A 20,517-nucleotide genomic window follows, 5' to 3' on the forward strand; every position below is an offset into this window, starting at 1 on the left:
ACGAGACAGAATGGTAGAGGGGGAGCCAGATTGTGTAGGTCCTTAAGGTCCTGTCAAGGAGTATAGATTTTATCAGTTAAAAAATGAGGATCCATTAGAGAACGTTTAGCAGGTGAGTGGTCCGATAAGATCACTCTGGCAGATAACAGGATAGATGAGAACAGGAATACCAGCCAGAGGGCTGCTGAAGGGATGGAATTTACAACACCAGAACTATGGCAATGGCAGAAGGAATGGAGAGGAAAGACAGATCTGAGAAAGACTTACAAGGTAGAAATGGTAGAATTTGACAGGTCTAAGTAACCAGATATGGGGGTGTGAAGGTGGGGATGGAAGAAATCTTACCCTGACTTCTGGATTTTGACCTGGATGGCTAGAAGTGCCAATCTTTGGGCTAGAATAAGCAGAGCAAAGGAAGCTCTAAATAAAATCAGGAGTCAAACTGGAAATAAATGATATCCACTGTGACTCACTAATCTTACATTGTTCAATGAGTATCTCACTTCCAGAAGTTACTAGGTTTTATTTTATTCATCATCACTCTGTTTATCTCCTAGTACTTCTCCAGTGATCCATGTGTCTAAAGCCAAGCCACAGATTTTACCATCGCTTTTACTTGTTGCATATTTGGAAAAATCTCAATGCTTAGTGACCATGACTTTAGACATCCTTAAAAGTATGAATAGATATCATTGATATAGAACCTACTGTATAATAGCATATGTTATTGCACTAAAGTGGAAAATGATCGATTGATAATAATTCTCCACTCAGTACTGAACCATCAGGATGTTTTCTCTTTTGTTATGCCTGAACAGACATAATCCAAAGTTTTGTACATATAGCCTGCACAGAATTCTCTTCTTTAGAGACACCTATCTGTCACATCATAAATGAAAATTAGACCAGTCTGACTAAACTTGTTCTGTTTTTTACATAGAAAAATAACTTTTTCTTACCCCCTTCTAAATGCAAGAACTTGCCTTTTCCTCCTTGAGGGGGATTGGCTCCTTGTATTCTGAGATTGCTAAAGTTCTTCAACCTTGAACTCAGTGGTCCTGGATGCCTGTCTGGAATTCCAGGTGTGGCAGAGTGCATTTTCTAAAGAGAGCCACAATATTATCTCCCACCCCGCAGGCTCTTCTGGAGTCTCGCCACATCCCCGTTAAGATGCGTGTGGACTTTCAGTGACTCATAACCAAGAGAATGCCGCAGAAGACATGGCTTCTGCTTCAAGAACAGCAGCATTCACACCAGAGCCTTGATTGCAACTGCCATCCCCAAAGTCATCACGCTGTGACAAAGCCCAAATTAGTGCATGTGGAAATCACATGTAAAGGTGCTAAATGAGACCATCTGGAGAGACAAAGATGCCCAGCAGCCCCCAGTGGCACCAGACCCCCACTGTCCAAGTTCTAGCCACTATCTGATTGCAAACGCATGAAAAACCCCACACCAGAACCACGTAGCCAAGATGTATCCAAATTCCTGATCCATAGAAAACTGTGAAAATTAATAAAATGACTGCTGTATTAACTACATTTTGAGGTGATTTATTTTATAACAAGAGCTAGCTAGAAAATATGATTTAGTGCCAAAATGATCCAGTAGAAGGTCGAATGATAAAGGACCACTGGATGAAATCTCCCTTCCCTCATTACAGGAGAATACAACTGTGGCCCTTAATTCAGGCCTTGGTCTAGTTGGTTACCTTGATACCAAAACTAGGCTGGTTTCTGATGCACCTGAAATGGCTGAGAAGATTCTGACTTAAACAATTCTCATTCCTGATGGTGCCAGTCACTTCTGGGATTCACGATGGCTTCCCTTTGCATTAATGTATACCTAGTTGCAGATCAATTTGTCTTGGGCCATTTGGGAATCTCTCTTTTTTAATAAGTCCTTTGTTAACATAGAACTTCCCAAGAAAAATCAAAATGTAAGTACATATTCAATGATCTTATCAGAGGCTAACTGGACTGGACTTTGTGGGGGCACAAGCACTCGGAATGTACTGAGAGTCCTCATTGAGAACACCTCGCACACTTGCTTGAAAGGTGGTTCCAGTTACTAAACTAGAGAACACTACTGAAGAACCATCGGGGAATTAAAAAAACAGCCTTGGAAAATGAGGACATTGAGCCAATCCTTGCCCCATGATTTTATTACTATGATATAATTAGAGGCAGGTTGCTGCTGCAGTCTCTAGGTCAAATAACAACTCTTATCATATACATGTGGCTGGGCATGGTCTGTTGGAGAGATCCAAGACCCAGTGGTACCAAGGAGAAGAGAATGTTGCATCTTAGGCTGATAAACAACACCTTCTGCAATTATCTTCCATAAAGGTAACTGGGATCTGTAGATAATGGATACTGTCACACTACCAGTCTAGGGTCAGCTAATTCCAACATAACTTGACTTACTGTACTAGTTTATTCTGAAGTATTTCTATAGAATAGATTTTGTACTTATAAAACTGCAAAGTGGCTAAATTCTGTTTTCTGCAGTTAAAAGGTGTGTGGCAACAATGTTAGAAATTGATAATAAACAGTGTTCTTGAGAACAGGTTTAAAACCAATTCTCTATCTTCCTTCGAAGACAGTTGCATAGTATTCCTATGCATGAGTATGTCATAATGTTTAGAATCATCTATTGTTGCAAATATGGATTACACTGATTTTTTGCTCCAATAATGCTAATAAAAATTAAAATATATATTATAATTAGCTCCTTAAGATCCATCAGTAATTTTAAAGACGTGGCACATCATGCAAAATTGTCTTCCAGAAAGCTTTTATCAACCCACACTCCCATCCATATGTATATGAACAACATATGCTCAGAAACATTGGTTAGCTTAGTTCTTTTTTAATGTTTGCTAATTTAATAGGTTGAAATGATATTTTATTATTTGTATTCTTAAGCTAATTGTGAAAGTAAAATGTTTTTTGAGGCCAGGCACGGTGGCTCACTCCTGTAATCCCAGCACTTTGGGAGGTCGAGATGGGCAGATCACTTGAGGTCAGGAGTTCAAGACCAGCCTGGCCAACATGGTGAAACTGTCTCTACTAAAAATTAAAAAGTTAGTCAGACGTGGTGGCACATGCCTGTAGTCCCAGCTACTTGGGAGGCTGAGGAAGAAGAATCACTTGAACCCAAAAGGTAGAGGTTACAGTGAGCTGAGATTGTGCCACTGCACTCCAGCCTGGGCAACAGAGTGAGACTCTGTCTCAAAAAAAAAAAAAAAAGTAAAATGTTTTTCATATATTTATTGATCATTTTATTTCTGCCTTTCTGAATTTTTCCTATTGTCATTTGATCACTCTTTTCTGGAATAATATTTTAAATGTTGAGCATAAAGATTTCTAAATATGTTAAGGACAATAAGCCCTCGTTTTCTCATGCATGTTGCCTGTTTTTAGTATATAAAATATAACAATTTCTAATAACTGTTTAATTCAATATCTCAACATTTTTCTTTTCTACCTTTGATAAAGGTAGAAAGGTAGGGATAAAGGTTCTCTGGGAATCTTTCCCTACCTTTCTTATAATACTGGGAACCCAGTATTATAAACCTGCATGTTTTCTCAGTAGCTTGTTTTTGTTTTTCCGTGTATTCTACTAACCCACATGTTGTAATTGTTCCCATTTAACTATTCAGTGCATGAGGAGTAAACAGTGGATGGTGAAGAATAGAGATGTAGCCTCTTCTTTAACCCCAGTTAACCAACTTAGTGAAGAAGTCTTTCTTGCCAAATATGTAACACAGATTAAGGTGGAGCTTAGTAAACGGGAAAGTGGCAATAAAGAACGGGGGAAGTAAGAAGACAGCTGAGCCTAGAAGTTTCATAATAGATCTTGAAAAAGCTTTAGAATTTCTAATGTCTAGAAGAGCATAGTTCTGAAAATCTCTGTACTAAAGTATTTCCACTTCCTTGATCCTGTGAAACTGCAATTGAAAGACACCATAAATATAAATTTATATTATATAAATATAATAGTCTCAAGTTTTGGAGGAATAAACACACTAACATGTAAGTGTGTACACTGATATATCCATTCTGCTCTCAGAAACACTTAAAGGGTGGAAAAAATAGTTCTGAAGTATATAAAATATCTTCACTACATCTATTTCAAACCTTTCTTTTCTATTTAATTCCTTAATATTTATTTTGCTTCTTTGAATATGTTCTTTAAAATTTTTGAGTTTTTATTTTATTGCAAGTAGAATATTTGCATGGGCCAAAAAACCCCAAGATGGCTCTGAAAGACTTATAATAAAAGGAAAAACCATCCACCTGCTCTAACCTCAAAACCCAATCTCAAAAGGTAAACCCCAAAGTTATTTATTCGAGTATTTGCCAATACATTTCTAAGTCATATGCTTATATATATTTATTGAAATACCTATTCTAGATATTAGCAGTTGGTGTTCCAGTGGGGTAATTGAGCTCTTAGTTCTTTTTACACATATTCCCATCCACTCTCCCCTCCTTCGCCCTTCAACAGTTATATTTCAGTACTCACTAAAAGAATAGCCAATGTTTATTTATTATGGATAAATGTTGTTTTCTACTGAGCAAAGTTATACCTGAAGATTTAATGCCCTTCTTATAGAACTTTGTGTTTTTCTTGGTTAACAATTGCCTAGGGTTTTCTTTTCTTGTCTTCTCTATGTGTATGTCACTATTTTTTCCCCACTAATGCTCAAAAAATCTGTCCTGTGCCTATCAATAATTTATCCAAATCCTGGAAGCTTCTCAGTCACTCCAACACTTCATTTCTTTCCTGGAGCCCTCCCTCCCCTCACCTGGCTGCCGTACTCACAGCCTGGTAAGCAACTGCTATTCTGGACCTTCTCCTTGCCAGTCTCCTCTGTTGGATCCCCTTTCTCTTGGGTCCCATATCTTTGTAAGTTTACCATTTTGCTAAAATACACTGAATTTCTCATTAGTAATACTAGGTGCTAGAAGACAGTGGAGCAATTTTCATCATAGACTTCCATGGTGAAAGTCTATCTTGAAAAAGATGTCACTGAAATGAAAGGGTAGAATAAAAACATTCTAAAAGGAGATGTGAATATAGTCTTATAGTGAGGATTGGACTAATGAAGAGATTATAGGTTCAAGGAAAAGGGAATTACCAAAGAATAGGTGGAGGCTGACCTTGAAAAGAATTAGAGGAAAAAAGATCTTCTCATATCACCTTCCCTCCCCCAAATTAAGAAAGTTAAAATCTAAGCCATCAGAGGTAACTCTGACGGTCATATCCCTTTAACTTAACAATATTACATATTATTAGGTGTGAACCTCGAATATCTGAGACAGGTCTTAGTTAATTTAGAAAGTTTATTTTGCCAAGGTTGAGGACTCGTGCCTGTGACACAGCCTCAGGAGGTCCTGACGACATGTGCCCGGGATGGTCAGGGCACAGCTTGATTTTATACATTTTAGGGAGACATGAGACATCAATCAATTTATGTAAGATGTACATTGGTTCTGTCCAGAAAGGCGGGACAACTCGAAGCAGGGACAGGACTTTCAGGTCACAGGTAGGTGAGAGACAAATGGTTGCACTGAGTTTCTCATTAGCTTTTTCAAAGGAGGGACTCATATATGCATTTATCTCAGTGACCAGAGGGATGACTTCGAATAGGATGGGAGGCAGGGTTGCCCTACGCAGTTCTCAGATTGACTTTTCCCTTTAACTTAGAGATCTTGGATCCCAAGATTTATTTTCCTTTCACATAGGTCACTGTAATTTCTCAAATCCCAATTTCCTCATAAGATTTCCAAGTATTTCTGCAAATGATGCTTTAACTTTACATTACAAGTGATCCCACAGTTCTAGAAGACTTCTGACACATAAGGATTATGTTGTCTGCTGAAGAACAAAAAAAGCATTTGTGAAAACTCACTGCTTTCTTGACTTTTGTTCACTTTGTATTGTCTTTATCTCTGCCTCTTAATATGTTCACTAATTGTTGCAGGTGTGAACAGACATTAAAATCAGTATGGGAATACACTGATTAAATCAAAGTAAAAGCTTGAAGGCAGAAAGAATAACATTAAACTGTTAAATACTTTTCTACCATTTAAAAATACATTGACAGTTAATATTTACTGAGCACCTAGTATGTGCCAAGTACTGCCCATAGATACATGGATAAAAGATATTACCCATGTCTTCAAAGAGCTTACAGTATGGAGAAAAAACAGACAAGTAAATAATTACAATACAGAATAATGAAGTGCCAGGAAAGAAAATGCACAAACTGCTTTGAATAGATAGATAAAAAGGGAAACATGTAGGAAGTTAAAAATACATATATATTTTCAACTTAATCTATAGTATTAGGTCATGATAATCTGTAATACTCCTTTAAAGAAGATTATTATTCTCATATTTGAGGCTCAAAAGGATTAAGCAATATACTGGATGTCACACATCGAGTGGCAGAGCTGGAATTGGTCTTAAACCGCGATGTCCTGATTCCAAATGATACACTATGCTCCAAAAGAGATTTCTTTTCCTGAAAGCATGTATTAGAAGACAAGGTTTTACTTTCCTTCAACAAGATACATAATAAACATCAGTGAGATTTTTGGTTTGTTTTGTTAGGGTATTAAAAGGCAAATTTTTCTTTTTCTTGAACAGATTGCCCCTTTCTTTTGTTTTCTTTACATTTATATGGCATCAGATGCCATTGCCCATACACATTACTATCATATTAATATTTTTACATATATATTTTTTAAATAGAGACGAGGTTTTGCCGTGTTGCCCAGGCTGGTCTTGAATTCCTAGCCTCAAGCAATTCTCCCCATACCCAGCTTTCCAAAGTACTAGGATTACAAGTATGAACCCACCATGCCTGGCCCAACATTACTTTGGCATGCTCAAAAACCTCCAGTTGCTCACTATGAACTATCAAGCCTATTTCAAATGTTTCAAACCAATTTCCCCAGCTCCTAGCTAGACCACATTATTCTAGCGTGAGAGGGGATTGTGTAAAGTAAATAAGATCCGAGAAATGGACAAATCAAAAAAAATCCTAGCTAAGTTGAAGTTAAAGATAAATTTTACCAGGTTAGCCACAGAGAAGCCACGTCCAGGTACAGCACCAGGACAGGGAAGCTGGATTCAGAGCTGTATCTCAAGGAGGGGTGAGGTGTGCTCTAAGAGAAAGCAGCTCACATTCGTTATGCCCAAAGCCCCTTTGAAGTGTGGACTAAAAAGAGAAAGTTCCTGCCTCTTTAAATAATCAGAGTAGAATGATGATTTTTTTATTCCTGCGTACAAAACCAAATTTATCACCTTGGCTCTAACTAGCACCTCCTCCCAACTTCTTGCCCTAACCCAGGCACAGAAGTTTAAGTCATGATTGTTTCATCTTTTCCAGTTCCAACTTTTCTTCATATCCAGTTAGTCTGCAAGTGTTAGAGACTCTGCCTCCTTGATGTTTCAGACGTCTGGCCAAACCTTCCCTGCCCTGGATCCTTGGTTGAAGTTCTCCTTACCAATTTTCCCTGGACTCTCAACTGATTTTCCCAACTTCTCTCCAGAAACACTACTCAACAGAGATTTATCAACATTACCTTCTTCTCCTTTTTCTTTACACACATATGGCCTCAGATGCCACTGCCCATATACATTAGTATCATATTAACTTTACCTTTTTTTACATATATATTTTTTAAATAGAGACGGGGTCTTGCCCTGTTGCCCAGGCTGGTCTTGAACTCCTAACCATAAGCAATCCTCCCCCAACCCAGCCTTCCAAAGTGCTAAGATTACAAGTGTGAACCACCACCACTGGCCCAACATTACTTTGGCATGTTCAAAAACCTTCAGTTGCTCACTATGAACTATGGAGTATATTCCAAATACTTCAATCCAATATCCCCAGCTCCTAGCTAGTGGTTTTTATCTGGATTTCCTGCCTCCCTCGTCCCTCCTCAGTCTCCTAAAGTGACCCTATTCTCTAAGCAAATTAAATTATTATTATTCTCCCAGACAGGCCCTTTGCATCCTGCATCTGCACCATGGTATCTGCGTTTTAACTGGGAATGCCCTTTTATTTTTCAGGGTCTAGTTCATATGTTCCCTTAAGCCTTTCTCCTCCTGATGGAAATCATTTCTCCCTTTTCTGATCTGGCCTAGCATTTTGTTTTTTAAGGGGTCCTGTAACCCTCATCACCAATAGATCTGTGCCAGTCAGTCACGTGCTAAGCACCTCTTGTACAGTCACTCCTGACGAAGAATTCCAGTTCATCCTCTTCCTAACTATGTAGCATTTGCCAATACCCATGGTATAAATACACCATGGCCAATTTCAAGGCATTGAGAGGCCTTGAAAGTGAGAGGCTTTGAGGCATTGAGAGGCTCCGGTGAAAGGTGATAGGAGTTGACCCCACCACCTCACTGTTTGTTTCTTTGTAAACTGAGGAAACAAAACATTTTTGTGGAATCCTTGTAAAGATTAAATGGCAAAGTAAATGTAAATTACTTGACACAGCCTGGCGTAAACACTCCATGTCATTACCTCTGCTGTTATTGCTTCTGTTGCTGCTGCTGCTACACTATTATTGTTAATAATGGTATGTATACCTATGCCTATTCCTATTATTATTTCTATCACTAGTATTAATGGTAATACCTCCCTCCTAAACTGTAAACTCCTTGAAGGAGGAAAAGGAAACCAATATTTATTGAGCATCTACTATTTTACAGGCACAAGACTTTAACCATCTCTCAAATGTCTAAGAGTTTCATATATACTTTTTTCTCACTTAATTACAATCACCCTGTGAGACAGAGTCTATAATTACCTCCAGTTTGTAAATGACAAACAGAGACATAAAGAGATGAAGTCACTTCTTCAAGATTGCATAGATAGTAAGTGGTAGGGCTGAAACTCACTGAAGTTTGGCTGGCTTTCCAATCCATTTTTTGATTAAACATATTGATACTCAAGATTTAAGTCTTACGTTTAGGTAGCAAACTTACCTTTGCCAAAAAATCTTCTTCCTGTGAATTATTTTTTATGGGTCAAGGAAAACTGCAGGATTTTCCTAACTTCCTAAAATGCTGTACAAAGGCAAAGTCATAAGAGAAAACACTGAGTAGCAATTACTTGCAACTTCTTAACAAAGAAGAATGTTAGCCACATAATTTCATTTTAAATACATGCTTTCTATAAAGAATGAGCACAGATTTAATGCAATTATAAATGTCACATAAAACGAGAAATTAGTAGGCATGTGGAACAAGTCTCAGAAATCAAAATTGATCATTCTTGTCTAACTGTAGTCAGAGAAATTGCCCATAGACTGGGCGGTAGTTTCATTAGCTTGATTAAAAGTGAAAACTGGAGGAAGGGTAAAGTAGGTCAAAAACTTCCTGACTCCTTGAGGATGAAAACATTTACTAGATCCTAAGTATGGCTGAAAGGATCAGTAACAATCTATTCCCCAGCCTTGGCGGATACGGAAAGAAAGACAGGGCACCCTGGACTGCAAAAATTGATTATAGCAAGAATGAAAAGCACAGAGGAATCGGGCATGAACTCTAGAGCAAGGATTTCTAAAGTGAAAATGCCTTTATTTATGACCCAAGCTAGGGAATTCATAGCTAGAGGGTCAGCATGTATACAGGTAACATATGGCAAGTTTTATTATGGGACTGACCAAGTTTTTCAAAGCCAGGGCTCTTAATTATATAATTCAAGCTTTCTACCAATTTTTTTTTTGCTCTACTCCACACACACACACACACACACACACACACACACACACACACACACACATCCCTACCATTATACAAAACTAGATATTGTTCCTAAACTGCAATTAAGCTACTGTTTACCTTCCCCTCACCCACATCCACCCCATAGTTCCATTTATGAGCTCCCAGTCTCATTTAGAAAACAGCACTCTCGCATAAACTGGTTGGCTGGTGGGAAGGAGAGGGAAAATAAGTAGGAGTGGTGGGAAAGAGAAGATTTCAGAGAACTGACAATGGCCTGAGTGAACATGATAACAGCTGAACCTTTAGGCTCAGGAGTGCCACCATTTTTGAGGAACTTGATGGAGAAGGAATTCATAGAAAGATAAATAATGAGAATTAGAAAAAGCAAGAGTGGTGACCACCTTTTCCAAGAAATCTCCAAGGAAATTAAGTATTCCTTTTCTTCTTCTGTTCAATTTCTTAAAAAGGTAATACTGTAATTCTTCTATTCTCCATACACCATCAATGTATTAACAGCTTCTCTGAGGAGTGAGGAAAGCCTACTATGAGAACATTAAATATGTAAACATTGATTTTTAAGATATATCTCATTTCAGAAATGTTAAGTTGGGAGGAGGGGTGTGGTAAAGCAGGTGAGAGTTAGGTAGGGGAGTGGAAGTGAGAGTACAACTCAAAATTCAGCAAATCTAGTGCCTGGACTGCCTCTTCTGACCCTGTTGGGAGTTGGTTGCCTCCACAGATGGGTGGCTTTGGGTAGGCTGGTGAGTTGATGACCACAAAAGAGCCATGGAGCTTCCTCTCACCTAATGACTGTCCCAGAAGAAACTGGGATGGATAGAACCTCTGCAGTAAATGAAAATTAAACTATCACTTTTACTTATAGAAAGAGCCTCAAAAATACACTTAGAAGAGAGCCTTTATGTAGATCTTAGATATTACAACAAAACATGACAGTATATCATAAGGTGCATCAACATTAAATCAGAATACAGCTCAATGTCATAGTGCTATTCCACCTCCCAGTCAAGGTTCTCTCTCGAGAAATAGAAAAAAACCCATTTTGGCCAGGTGCGGTGGCTCACACCTGTAATCCCAGCACTTTGGGAGGCCGAGGTGGGCAGATCACGAGGTCAGGAGATCGAGACCATCCTGGCTAACATGGTGAAACCCGGTCTCTACTAAAAATACAAAAAATTAGCCGGGTGTGGTGGCAGGCACCTGCAGTCCCAGCTACTCAGGAGGCCAAGGCAGGAGAATGGCGTGAACCTGGGAGGCGGAGCTTGTAGTGAGCCGAGACTGCGCCACTGCGCTCCAGCCTGGGTGACAGAGTGAGACTCCGTCTCAAAAAAAATAAAATAAAATAAAATAAACAAACAAATCCATTTTACTTAGGAGTTAAAATCCTTCTGTATAGAGTACAGAAGAAATAAAAACTTAGTAAATGAAAACAACTTCCGGTCAGAGAACTGTGTCCCCTTTCAGCATATAAAACCATACTATCCACCCTGTCCAAGACAGATCCCTAGTGATGGACTTTGGTCAGTAGCAGAAACATACACAGACAAATCCAGAAATGTTGAAAGTTTATTTAGAGAAGCACTCAAACTATTTTCTTTATGGGATTCTACAATGGGAATATTGTTGTTTGTGAACCATACATACTGAAATACACAAACAACTTTTTACTCCAATTTATACTCGTGACCACCTGTGTCATTCTCTGGGGTTTTGTACTCTATACAAAAGGATTTTAACTCCTAAGTAAAATGGGTTTGTTGCTATTTCTCAAGAGAGAACCTTGATTGGGAGGTGGAATGGCATTATGACATTAAGTTGCATTCTGATTTAATGTTGATGCACCTTATGGTACACTGTCATGTTTCATTGTACTATCTAAGATCTCCATAAAGTCTCTCTTTTAAGTGCATTTTTGAGACTCTTTCTATAAGCAAAAATGATAGCTTAAGAAGTTTAGCTCTTAAAACCATGACACCACTGTCTGCATTTACCTCTCTTAAAGGCATTAGGCCACATCAGAACCTTAAAACACCCCATCTTCTTATACAGAGTCACAGAGTCGACTGACTGCTTCTATAGAGATGTCATTTGAGCTTTGCTAAGCAGTACTTCCATTAACCATGAAAAGCTCAGGAAAACTGGAATAATGAGGAAAGAAATCAGAGCAAGACCATAAAAGCCCAGTTCATTTCAAGGAGAAAGCAGTAACCATCCCTCCCCACTACATTTTAAATATCACAACGAATTTACGTAACAAAATAAACAATTCACTGAAAGCACACTTTATGTACAACTTTAATTTCTTCCTACTGTGTTCATTACCAAGCTGTTTTCTTTCTTTAGGGAGGATGAGGGGGAAACTTTTAAAAGACTCATTTAACACAGAAGTCAATTTCCACTAATGTATTCTTCATGTGGCATATGTAGTCTTCCAAAGCAGATCTATATATACAAATACACATGTATCAGTATCTTCTTTTATAAGAACAACAGCAATTAGCCCACCCCAAACACATTATTGCTATTCATATCCTCTAGGGAAAAACATGAATATGAGAACCACCTCATTTATAATAAATGCAAACTGATTAGTATTTCTGATAGAACTGTTTTGTAAAAAATACCTCTAATTGTGAAAAGAATAATGCGACTATTGTATAACCCAGCCTTTACCTTCTAGAAAGTTAGGCAGGGAGTCTTTTTCATGCATTCATCCCTAAGGAAGTAGAAATAAAGTGCTTTGCACCAACTGTTGCTATCAAGTTATATAAGACAGAAAGAGTTGGTACGACATTGCGGTCTTTGTGATTTGGGGTGTGTAAAGGTACCATCAGCTTTCACAGAATCACCAAGGGCTCCCCAGATCAAGATCCCAAAGCCACCTTTGTACGTGTTCAGTGGAGGGGAGGAAAATAAGAATTTGCACTAGTGTGTAGGAGGCCAAAGTAGAAAAGAGGGAGAGATAAAAACAGGCAACCTGACCGCCTACAAAATATTCATCACAGATTTCAAAGAAGGCTTTTCTCCTTGAGCTCTTCAGATCATGCCTCAGGTAGGGGGATAGGGGGTTTTAATTGGGAGGAACACATGCCTAGTTAGAAATGGGGAATACAAAAAACACTACTTAAAAATCCTCAAATCTCATTCTGTACATAAAATGTAGCCAGTGGAAGCAGAAGAGGAGACATCTGCACATACCACACATGCATGCACAGGCACTCTTAGGTTCAAAGCAAGTTGCTACAACCAGCCAGAGAAAATAACAGACATGTGTGCTTAGGCAAAATATAGGTAAGAAACAAAGACATTAAAGGGAATACACTAAATAGAATACATACATACATATATATATGTATGTATGTATGTATAGTGAGTTCTAGCTTTAATCAACGCAATCCGCAAAATAATTTTCTTTACTATTGAAGAGTTTTCTAATAGCTAGCCCTTCATTAAATCTCCTCAGATGGAACGCAAGTGTTTGGTTATTACAGAATTAGACTGAGCCAGAATCTGCTACCAGACGGTACTTATCACAGATGTAGAGATCTGAAAAATAACAGATATATATTATAAGCCCTTTCAGAATTCTGGCCTCAAAGGTACCCATAAAATATATATTTCTGGCTTAGCTCCATGATTTTTACATATGACCCAGGTACTTTACCTGACTGTTCAAATGTCGGTTGGCACCTTAGTCATTTACAGGGCACTTTTTTGCCTGCATGATCCCATCAGACTCTTGTGATGGTCCAGTGAGGTAGGTGGGAGAATTATTGTCCCTGCTTAATAGATGAGGAAACTGAAATTCATACAACTAAATAAGTCAGAGGTAATGAAGATAGAACCAGTAACCAAACTGTCTCTTAGTCTAATGCACTTTGAGGAATTATAGATACATTGTGTCTTACAACATACAGAATATTGCTTTTATGGTTTACTAATCACAGCATTCTGGCAGTGGCTTTTTTGGGGTTTGTTTTGTTTTGTTTTGTTTGGCAATGCCCTTTAGTCTGCCTTCTAGGCCCCTAAAACAGCACAGCTATTTCTCACTAATCTTTGTCATCAATTCGTTTCCTGGGTTAAATTCCTTCTTCCCAAACACCTCCCTGTAGACAGGGATCAGAGAAACATGAACTGGGCTTCTCTGTTCCCTAAGGGAAGATGTCCACCAGTCCAAAGAGAGAGAGAACAGCTAATATTTGGTAACCCACCTGCTAGCAGCACCATTGTTCTTTATTAGCAAACCCATTGCCCTCAATGAGGTGCAGCTGGCTTGCTTTTTCTTAACAATCAATCTGCCTTCAGAGCTGGAGCTCGTAAGAGGCACGGCCTCCCATTCTGCTACAAAAATTCTATAGTCTCCTCAGCTACTTTCTCTATCATTTCTCATTAAAATGATTTATTATACAGAAATGAAATGGCATATTGTATTAAATAATTACAAAATAGTTTAAAATTTCTTTTGTACATTTCAATCATGAGTATTTGAGAGGAAGCTGAAACCAGTTCTGATGACAGGTGGAAGGTAGTAACTGAGTTAGCATCAATGCATTCACTTCAAACCACTTGTAGAAATGAAGTGTTATTTAGTTTCACAGAGCTGCAATCTCCAAATACACACATTTGTTCTCAGATGACAGCAGTTCTTCGAATTAACAGTGAAAATATTAAGCCGACGGAAGACATTTTGGTTGTTTTGACAGGTTGACTTGAGTGTTTGCCATCTCATTAAACCAAGTCAAGTAAGGGAAGAAAAGATTGATGAGGCCATAGCCCAGGAGTGAGGTCACCAGCTAAATGTGACCGCATAGCAACAAAAGAAGTTTGACTGATAAAGATGTGTCCCCACGGTAGAAGTCCTTTTCCCTAAATGAGTCCTTCAGGTCAAGAAAGGAAATTTGTTGACTAGTTTCTCTTAGCTTGCTCCCAAAGGCATGTGACTAATAGCACTTTAAAGTCTGTTGTGAAGGATATAATGATTAACTGACCATTTAAATCCTGGAAAGGTCACATTAGCAGCCCCTATCAGTGCTTCGGAGCCAAAACAGTAGAGTGTGAAACTTGAAGTTCACTATGAGCTCAGAAAATGATTAAAGTCAGAAGTGATCCATGGCTGCTTATAAATGAAGTCCAAGATTTCTAGCATTATCAATAACAGCAGTAGGTACAAGATCATTGTGGGTGACCAAAAAAAAGCAAGGTAGTTGGATTCTCCTATTTTTTTAATAAGCAAAGAAAAGCAGTTGGGCTAATGGAAATATTAGTTATTAGCTGTAAATTTTGTAAATGAATGCTGCTTTTAAGAGTTTAAGAGCCTGTCTGATCATAAATATTTCAAAGAGCACACTATTAATTCAAACCAATCAATAATACAGTATAACCCTCCAGCTAAGTTACCAATGAGAAGAAATTTATTCATCAGTTTTATTCCCACTGAATCTATATCCAAAGGTTTGGGATTGATTATAGCAAGATGTGTTGTCTTATTATCAAAATAGTATTTATTACTCAAACATTTCTAAAGCAATAACCTGTTATGACTTTTTAACTCATTGAGTAGAAAGTTGAATATTTACTGACATTTCTTGAAAACTTGCAACCCGCCTGCAGGAAAGAATCTGACATCATCACACTGTGTTTTCCTTAACTTGACAGGAAGTCAACTTCAAGCAGATTGACTTGAAACGGGATCTTATTTGGGAAGCATAAGTGTCCAATCAAAAACTGTATTTTTTTAAATTTGGAAAACACTCAAGTTCCAGTTGCTTATCATTCTCCTTCACTTTCTGAAAACCTGGCAATCCCATGTGGACTTCTGGTAGAATGAGCAATGCAAAGAACTGGCTTGGACTTGGCATGTCCTTGTACTTCTGGGGACTGATGGACCTTACGACCACCGTTCTCTCGGATACCCCAACACCACAAGGTGAACTAGAAGCACTCCTGTCAGACAAGCCACAGTCACATCAGCGGACCAAGAGGAGCTGGGTTTGGAACCAGTTTTTCGTTCTGGAAGAGTACACTGGGACCGACCCTTTGTATGTCGGCAAGGTAAGAAATGCCAAGTAGAAATGACCCGGGTATTGGATATTGAAATTGAATATGAATTGAGTATCAAAGTTGACCTAGCCTTTATCTGAGACCTGAGAAAACTAGAACAAGTGGTACGTTACTTGACACCTAGCTAAAATGTAACTTCTGCTTTGTCAGAGACCAGTCTGAAAGGTAAGATTTATTTCCTTGTCCATGTCTCTGTTATGAATGGGAAAAACTGGGAATTGGGATTTGGAGGAAAAGGCTCAGACCCTGCAAGAGCTATTCAAGTCCTAAAAGAGGCAGCAGCAGCTGTCTGGGAATGACAGAATGGGGGAGAGGGAAACTTGGAAATACAAGAAGAGTACAGAGTTTTTTGCTTTGTGTTTTTGTGGAGTTTTTTTCAGAGCATTTCCAGAGGTATTGCCTGAGGTGCAAATTTAATGAAAAAAATAAAAATAAAACATTTTTCATTTCAGAAGATCTTAGCATGTGCTTTAGGATAGTTGGAGACAATAAATATATTTATAAATGTTATATTTGAATTCTCTTGATTTAATCTATCATTACTTCATCTTTAATCCTGGATTTTTCCTGTGTTTACTTTATTGGGGTGTTAATTACAGACCATTTTGTGAAAGCAACCAAGTGAGAGAGAATGGGAGACAAGAAACTAATTAGAAAATAACTAATTCATTCAAATGGTAACTTAAATGCTTGTTTAGCACAGAGGCTGGGAGCATGGGTTTCAAATTCAAACACAGGTGGGTTCAAAGCCCAGCCCTGCCAATTATTTCTAGAGGAACTTTGGACAGGTCACCAAGCCCTGCTCATCTCGGCTTCCTCAAATTTGAATGAGATTGAGAGAACTGCTCCTTCTCAAGTGTTGTCTACCCAAGTTCTTTCCCCAGTGTCCACTCACTTCTTAACCCAGGTATCTGGCTTTGGTCCCTACCTCTGACCCAAAGCTGTGTTTTCATTGCTTCTCAAGACCTCCCTACTGCCCAATCACACCTCCCAGTCACAACCTCAGACACTGCTGACCTGTCTCTCCTTGACTCATTGTCCTATCTGTGCCATGACCTTCACAATCCCGTTTTTCCTTTTTTCTCAGCTGCGTTTGTGGGTCCTCTCCTTCCACCTGACCCCATTTGTTGGTGGGCTTGTCAGCTTTGCCCTAGCCTCTTCTCCACACACTCATTCCCTGGGTGGACTCGCCACCTCTGCAGTTTTGAATGCCATGTCTATGCCAATGAATGCAAAACCTCTATCTCTGGCTTAGACCACTTTGGGTTATAAATTCTACTGCATATGTGACATCTCCACATCTTCTACCCATAGGCCTTTCCAATGTAGTGTGTCCAGTAAGAAACTCTTGTTTTTTTTCTCCTAAACGTAGTCTGCCCCAACACCCACCCATCACCCATTTCCTAAAACCAGAGAACTGGGGATCATTCCTCCCTTTCCCCTGCCCACACGTTCTCTCCCTCTGCAAATTCTGCTAGTCCTATGCCAGAATCAACCCCAAATCCTGCATTTCTCTTATCCCTGCTTCCACCATCATCTGTCACCTGGGCAAGTACCTAGCCTCCCAGCCAGTCTCCTCATGTCCACCTGTACCTCCCTCCCATCTGTTCTCCACTATGGTCTTTTTAAAATTTAAGTCAGATCATGTCACTCCTCTACTTACGTCTCTTCAATGTTTTCCCACTGTGCATTGAATCCTCCAGACACCTCCCCACAGCTAACAAGACCATCCCTTTCTGGATCAGCCTACCTCCTGGCATCCACCCATGGCCCATGCTACTCTCGCCCTCATTCTCGCGTTGCAGCGGTATGACCTTCGACAGTTCCTACAACCTGTCAAGCACTGCCTTTACTGCTCCCCCATAATGAAATGTCCTTCCTGTGGCTTCTCTCATGCCTTCCTTGGCCACTCTCTAAGGCAAGCCCCTCTGTTAGACTCTCTTTCACAGCCCTAATCACAACCACCGTATTTGTTTCTTATTTACATGTTTATTGTCTGAAGCCTCTGACTAAACCTAGAAGCTCAATGAAAGCAAGAACATTGCTCCCATTTTATCCCCAAGGCCTAACACAGCATTTGTCTTATAGAAGGTGCTCAAGATGACATTTAATAAATGAATGTCTCACTGTGTAGTAAGGATTAAATAAGCTAATGCATGTAAAGCACTTTGCACAGAACTCAATCCAGAGTAAAACTTTAATTATCCTTAACCTGTAGTAGTAAATAGTACTATACTAGCAATAGTATTAATAGTGGTAATAGTAACAGCATTTAAGGAGTTCATTATGGGAACTCAACGCTCAGTAATACCTAATGCAGCTGCAAATCCCTTGGCCTCAAAACCTGTGACTTTTCATTGACTTCTCCTTTCCTTATCTCCTTTTACCTTCACGTGCAATCGGTCCCCATATCTGCCAATATTTCTGTGCCAGTTTCTCTCGGATGCATCTCTCCTCTCTAGGCTCGGTCATGACCATGAGCCTTTGTTCTTCCTGATTAGATTAACTACGCCGGTGCTGCCTGTCTCCCTGTGAAAAGACTCTTCCCATCCCTCCTCTAGGATGCTCAGCGCATTCCTCTCCCTGAAGCACCCTTTCCATCATGTTGCTCCTCTGATTAAGAAAGCACTACAGTGCTTTTGAATGCTATCAGAGCTCCTAGCATGCAGTTCAAGGACTTCCTCCTCCCTCACTCAGCCCTCTTGCACAATTTCTCAAATCAGGTCCTCATCCCAATCAAGCTGGACCTCCTTAACTGGTTCTGCCACACATACCACGTTTGTCCGTGACCTCACATGTGTGCCCACGCTGCTGCCCTGCCCAGGACAGGCCCTGACTTCCGCTCATCAGGCCACATTCAAATTCCTCAAAGTTTTAGCTTAAAATCAGACAATTCTATCATGAACACATCTTGTATCTACTCAGAATTCCAAAGACTTCTAGCTTCTCCATATCTATATAACATTTCTTCCAAATATACATGGCCACTGCTAAGTTCAAGAAAAGAGTATGTTTGTATTCAGCAATTTTCAGTAATTACTTATGTGCACATAAAATTTAGGGCTCTCTTCCCTCCTCCCAAGGGTAGAAATTGAGACACCACTCCCCAACTTTGTCTACACCTCCCTGACGCTGAATACTTGGCACAGAACTGGCCACACACAAAGAGTGCAGAAGGGTAGCTAACGTTTTATTGGACTACCACAGTACTATGTGTCGGTCACAATTACATCAAAGCAGATCATTTAATCATCATAACAATGCTGTGAGGTGAGTATAACACAGGGAACTAGACTCAGAGAGGTTATTTATGTTCATTGCCCAAAGTTAGACCGAAGGTAGCAGGGAAGCCCAGACTGAAATACACATCACTCCTACCCAAAAGCCCCAGCTTTCATTTACATTGCCTTGTCTGTGGTCAGTGGCTTTAGACTAAGCCCGGAGGACACACACAGGAGTCAGTGGTGTTTAGGTGGGATCAGGAATCTGAGCCAGGCTGCTTCCTGAACCCTTGATCTCTCACGCTGGGTAGTTCTTAGCTGTGTAGCACCCTTGCATACTCACAATTAGTGCTCGCCCTTTCCAAATAACCCCAACCAAGATACAAGACACCCATGCATCTCAACAGTCATCTGATCCAATCCTCACACCAGCAACCAAGCAAAGATTTTTACCCTGCATTAGGTGTGTTACCTCTACATGAAGAAGATAATTATATATTCACTTTTCCCTTTTACTTTCTTTTGAAAGGGAATTCATCCACTTTCATTCTCTTTACCCAGGGGCATTCTGCTTGTCACCTTGAGCTCCGGAAGATGTCTGTTTAGAGAGCTTGCCAGAGTATTTGCTTATTTCAGAAAGGAGTATGGCAACAATTATCAGCTGTAATTGGTATGGCCTTACAAAATCCACACTGGGCTTTCCAGGGACAAGGCAGTGTCAAGTTAAAGCTAGATTATATTGACATATGCAAAGAGAGGGATGCTGAGAGCTTGTGCACGAATCTGTGGGTCCAAATCATGCCGAGGTTAACAACTACATGGAAGCTGCCTAACCACAAACTGTAAGCACTCACTGCATTCTCGAAATTACTCAAGGTACTCTGAAAGATGACAAAAGGAGTGAACATCATTCTTGTTTTTGAAATCCTCAATTAGCTAAGATTCTTCAGGACCTGCTTGTACTTCCCATCACTCACTACTCCCTTGGCTGAAGATCTTAAAAACTAAAGAATGATTAGGATAAGTGAGACATTCACTTGTCTTATTCTGCCTAAAATATTTTTTTAGGAAGGAAAAAAAACATTTTCCCAAGATGTACGTAACTGTGCTGCTGACTCTGCTCGGAAGCTTCTTACCTTCCTCCAAATAGCTGGTGCGCAGTCAGTGTTAGTTGAATTAAATATGGGTAAATATAAAACACATTTTTATTACACCGCCAATTTGCTGAGTGACTTGGAGAAAAGCTGTTAATGTCTGTTCTTTGCCATTTTTGAAACCAAATGTGTATTCTACGGCTGGTAAAGCGGAATATTAAATGTGCATTGCTGCACGGGTTATTAAGCTGGTGTCTCAGCCCCATGCTCACCTTTCCATACTCTGCTTTGGGTGCTGGGGCTGAAACTCTCCAAGCCGTAATTTCTCCTCTTCCAACCATCTCCTCTCCCAGGTAGGTTCTGCCTGCCGG

General features: G+C 39.5%; 1 protein-coding gene across 2 annotated transcripts in view; it reads left to right on the top strand.

Annotated features, from left to right (window-relative positions):
• Window positions 1-20,517, top strand: part of CDH20 (cadherin 20) — a 222,160-nt gene that overhangs the window by 141,759 nt on the left and 59,884 nt on the right. For both annotated transcript variants that reach the window (XM_512160.7, XM_024350914.3), the window contains exon 2: window positions 15,427-15,822. In XM_512160.7, the coding sequence (XP_512160.3) occupies window positions 15,577-15,822 (246 nt within the window). In that variant the 5' untranslated portion in view covers window positions 15,427-15,576. The remainder of the gene's footprint in view (window positions 1-15,426; window positions 15,823-20,517) is intronic.

The sequence above is a fragment of the Pan troglodytes genome, chromosome 17 (assembly GCF_028858775.2).
Source record: "Pan troglodytes isolate AG18354 chromosome 17, NHGRI_mPanTro3-v2.0_pri, whole genome shotgun sequence".
In the NCBI taxonomy this organism is placed as follows: domain Eukaryota; kingdom Metazoa; phylum Chordata; class Mammalia; order Primates; family Hominidae; genus Pan; species Pan troglodytes.